The sequence below is a fragment of the Perkinsus marinus genome (genome assembly GCF_000006405.1).
Source record: "Perkinsus marinus ATCC 50983 genomic scaffold scf_1104296951020, whole genome shotgun sequence".
Lineage (NCBI taxonomy): Eukaryota > Perkinsozoa > Perkinsida > Perkinsidae > Perkinsus > Perkinsus marinus.
The window spans coordinates 124088-129103 of record NW_003209454.1 but is presented as its reverse complement, the minus strand read 5'-3'; the positions used below and the strand labels follow the sequence as shown (position 1 = coordinate 129103).

Genomic DNA, 5016 nt, shown 5'->3' with positions numbered 1-5016 from the left:
TAAAGTCCAGCAGGTAATATGCCTTGCGCTTTAATAGAAATCTTGAGTAAGGAAAGCAAACGGGCAACGGCGGAATCTCTACTTTACCAGACTTGTGATAGCAGCCGAGACACAGATATAGACTGTGACCTCACGAGAGAGTACCGAATCACATGATGAACAGTCCACAATCATACGACCAAGAAAGTGAGGTTTCATATCTTCACTGAGGTAGAAAAATCGTCAACCGCACAAACGATTACGAGTGAACAGTATCGGTTTCGAGGTAAAACAGACGTATTATTTGAATCGAATAGTTCGATGGATTTTACTACCCTCTCTTCTATTACTAATTGGTCTCGTGTTGTCAAGTGTTGACTGCCACTTGCGATATGGGAGGATTGATTATATCGATTCTGCGAATGACACACTCGGAATAAGGATTGTTAGGTGACAGTGTGATCAATAATTACATGAGCTGCATAACGGCAATGTCTTGAGAGTGAAGAGTAGCTCTCGCGGATACCAAAGAATGGTGCATGACTGGAAGCGGTACAAGACCGACATCAGTAAGAGTCGGTGATAAGAATCAGTGAACCCTCACCAACGGATCGGCTGATGATTTAAAGGTCCAACAGAGTTGTTGGACGTTCGTCACCACGTCGTTAGGTAGGTTCATGATGCAGTTGCTGATTCCAGAGAAGAAGCGTTAGTGGGCCTATAGCTTAGGGCCCTTAGTGATCTGAAGACCTAAACTTTGGGGCTAGGACCTAACGCTAAGCGTAGGACTTTGAAATGGCTTCATTAGGTATCAGAAATCAAGCCATGAGGGATTTTTGGGGAAGTTCTAAACTTAAGGTGAAGGAAAAGAGCTTAAGGTCCTTAAGTGAACAGGACCTCTGAAAATGATCGAAAATTATAAGGTGCAGAGATAGAACCAGCGACATGGACATGCCAGCATGTCGACTTAACCTCCAGACAAGCAAGCAATTAGACTGTTAGTCACACAGTTACAGGATCTAAAGACTATGCCTTAGGAAGGCACAAGTATACTGGAAGTAGAAGGAAGGCCAGTAGATTGAGGAGCACGTGGCAAGGATGAGAGCCCCCCTGCGAAAGAGGCATTTTATGATGCTAAAAGATTCGTCTGCTGCAGCCTCGCCTTTGTGACACATGCTTTGTCGTAATTACGATTGCGTGATGGTTTCCGATTTCTTATCTTTCTTAAGCATGAAGAGTACGTGACTAATCAGTTATAACGCGTTGTTCATGTTAACAGCAGGTATGCGTTTCTGATATCCACAAGGTTTTGTTTTAGATAGTGTGGGTAGAACGCCTCGAGATCGAACCTCCGCACACTTCCGTCGATGAGTTACGATCTCGGAGGAGAAAGCGCGCGCCCGATGGTGAAGAGAGTATATCCCAGGCTGGTTTAGGCTGGTCCGGACCAACCTAAATCACAGCTCCTTTTTGGAGCTAGGTCCTTTAAGGGCCTTAGCTTGCGATGCAAACTTTCCTTCTCCTTGGGGTTTCGGCCCCTTTCCCTTGAGGACCTAACTCTTAGGTTCAGGAGTTAGGTCCTAGTTCTAAAGGGTCTAGCTCCTAGGCCTAAGATATCCACTAAGCCATTCCCCTAAGGTTTTCGTGTATCTCCTTAAGGAAGTCCTTAAGGTAATACGGTTTACGGTCGTAAAGTTATAGGGCCATTATGTAGGAAAGAGTGGCATGTGTAGATGCAAGTACCTCAGCGGTCTCACGATCAGTAATAAACTCTTGAGGGTGGAAATTGAACACTATGTCATGAATACCGACGGATTGAACATGTCCGTTCTACAAACATAGATTGTAGGATACCCAAGTTGTTCGTAATGCCTACAATGGACGCGTTATTGAGTAAAGAAGGGTAACATATGTAGATGTAAGTGCTCCAGCAGTATGACGACGAAGCATAAAGTATTGCAGGCGCGAAAAACTTCGTATGGAATTTTCAGTGAGTTGCATGGTTAGAAACGATCAATCCTTGACTTAAGTAAATCCTACCAACACATCTGTTGGCAATGGGAGAGAGGGGGTGGAGTTTTGAGAGAGAGAGAGAGAGAGACAGTGATGCAACATAAAATATAGGAATTATACTTTACACCACAGTAGATGTCGCGAATTTTTGGCACAGTGTACATCGGCGCATGTTCACGGTGGTAGAAATCTCTATGAAAACTGAACGTGCCAGTGAAAAAAACGCGTATGACACAAAGCTATCGTATGGCAGAAGATTAATGAGTGCCTAGTAGGTATTAAGGGTGTGAAGCTAATCAGATATAGACGAGGCACTTTTCTTGCTGTGAGTATGTAGCCTTTTCCCTAGGAAGCCGTCTAATTTTCTCTGGATATCTCACATTCCATTGTGATTATCCAATACTACGTTTGTCGTGCAATAAAGTTCTCTACGTCTTACAGTACCTCTTGCATAGCGTGATCGATCAGGACGATTTAGACTTGAAGCGTCACAGAAATTTGCTCCGGGTTATTAATTCACAATCGTTTCCGTCTCTGTTTTCGGTTCCTTCCAGAGTGTGTCACACTGTCAACACCCCTACATATATCATGTTCGCCGTGTACTTGGTACCTTTAAGAACTGTCTTTTCCGTATCTGTAGCCGTATTTGTAAGATCGACCGTATTAGATATGGGCCGATGTTCATTGTGTTAAAACGTTACAGGAAATTATTCACGTGAATATCGATCACGCCAGGCTCCTTGTTATCTTGAGCACTCCTCAATCATCTCTCGCGGGCCTGCGACACTTCCGGCCCAACAGACGACAATAAGATTTGGTTGACGAAGTTGCATATCGACGGGCAATGTCTAGATCGACCAGGACCGACACTTGTCACATTGCAGCCAATCTTGCACTTGAACTGTAGTGTCCTGGCAAGTACGACTGTGAAAAAAGGAGTCAAAGCATTCACATGCTGCAGACTCGATATATCACGGCCGCCCCTTCCTCCGGTCTCTGCAGCATCTATAACCCTCAAGCTCGGAAATACGGAATATGAGAACCCACCGACCGGCGCGAAGCACGCCAATAATACTCATCTAATAACACCTGCGACAGCTTATCACGGCCCGGATGACCACTGCGAAGATGCACATTGTCGATTATTTTTTTAATGAGTATGCTACCATTTGATGGGCCTAGCAACGCTTGTTTGATGATGTCGCCTTCGGTAGAGTGCCGTACTGTTTGTAACACGATACCATCTCTCACCTCATACAGTGGTAGCTGTCTCTTTAACACTCCCGGGGGAATAGGGCAACCGGAAGGCAGAGGCTTAATGATCTGCTTTTCTTATCAGGCATGGGCGAAATGATCCAGTGAGTAAAGACAGGCAGGAAGGCGAGAGGATAGATATATGATGCTGAGACTAGGTGTTTGAGTTATCATTGTCGCTAATTAAATTGATACTATAAGCATGTGAGATAGCTCCGTAGCCATCTGGCTCAAGCCTGTACTTTTACTCTCCATTTTCACATGAGTATTAGTCGCGTTGAGGAACCGTCCAGACTTACCGAGTCATGGTCACTAGCCGACCGTAACATGATGACAGCTGGTGGCGGTGCGACACTCAAGATGGACGACGGCTATAGTAAATCCGAAGCGGCTAGTAGTACCATGGGAGCACTCGTAAAGGATGAAGAATCCTACAAGAAGGAGCTTCGAAAAGGAGAGTCCTACGAGGCAGATTGAGGGGCAAAATTCAGAAGGTCCAAGCGGCGATGGAATGCATCATCGTACTAGAGGACCAGGGGACCACTGAGGAGCTGGCGACACTACAGCATTTCCAGCTCAAATTAATTTTTTACCGACAAATTTAATTTTCTACTCATTTGGTTAATGTTTTACTTTTTTAATTAACGTTTTTCCCATGGCTTTAATAAAATACCAAGAAAATTAATATTATGTCCGGTTTATTTGAAAGTTTAGCAGTTTAATTTAATCAAGGCCTCTACTAGATACCCAAGTATTGTTTGGAGATAATCGAGGATCAGCTACATTGTCGACTCTGTAAGAGGACGGCGATAATTGGGAACATCCGAGAGTCACTAGGAAAGCTCAGCTATGGGGGTCCCGGTAAAGTAGATCGGTTCTTCGGCTCGGCTGAGACGATTGTCCTTCGGTGTTATGAGGCGTATAAGGATAAAAGTGAGACGTTCAGGGTGGTCAGAGCGATAGTAAGTACCTTGCCATGTGGGGTGGCGGGGAAAGTGATCTTGAAGGTGAAGAGGCGAGTTCATAGCGTGGCTCTTACAGAGACGTCAGTGAGGAGGATTAGGAGACACTTTTATCCTTCTCTCTGAAGGTAAGAGATGTGAGTATGAGCGGTATCACAGTTGTGGACATCATCCGAGATGTCAGCAGAACCTCTGAGGACACTGAGCGATGTATTCTCATTTTTTTCTAGTCTGTCCCTATGTTATTCCCATAGTAGTGAGACACGCTCCATCGTGACGTGACGTAGTTTCACGCAGGAGCGCTATGCACATGCGTGCTGCGCGCTGAAGCTCATTGCTCATTAGTCGATTAACTTTCGTCTTCTTCGTCCCGACTTCCCTATGCCTCCTGCGCGTCGTGTTCCCGGGAAGTCCTCTAACTCGAACTCTAGGTCACAGGGCTCTAACAGCGCCAACAGCTCAGCTTTTGGTGGAGAACCCGGGCAAGGCAACGATGACGGTATCGCCAACACCTCCGCGGCCGCCCCTAGCGAGCAGGTTCCCCAAGAACCTCCCCTCGGTGCTGGTTTTGGAGCCCTTCAAGCTTTCCTCCAAGACCACGAGTTGGAGGAGGCCGATCTGTGGTTTCTTGAAGACAACGACCTTCCCGATCTCATACTTAGAGTTCAACTACGTCGGTACCGTACGACGAGGGTACCCCCGCCAATCGCGATGTTCGGTCAACCCGACGACACTGGCAATGCCCCAGAGAAGGTATGGCATACCCCGCCATCTGTGATGCAGCAGCACTCACTGCTGGGAACTCATT

At 46.0% G+C, this 5016-nt stretch overlaps 1 protein-coding gene across 1 annotated transcript in view; it reads left to right on the top strand.

Annotated features, from left to right (window-relative positions):
- Positions 1–4589: 4589 nt before the first annotated feature.
- The window catches only part of Pmar_PMAR022151 (hypothetical protein), a gene marked incomplete at both ends in the record, with an annotated part of 731 nt that continues 304 nt past the window's right edge, over positions 4590–5016 (top strand). Inside the window, one exon of the mRNA XM_002777873.1 lies at positions 4590–4961. Within this exon, the coding sequence (XP_002777919.1) occupies positions 4590–4961 (372 nt within the window). The remainder of the gene's footprint in view (positions 4962–5016) is intronic.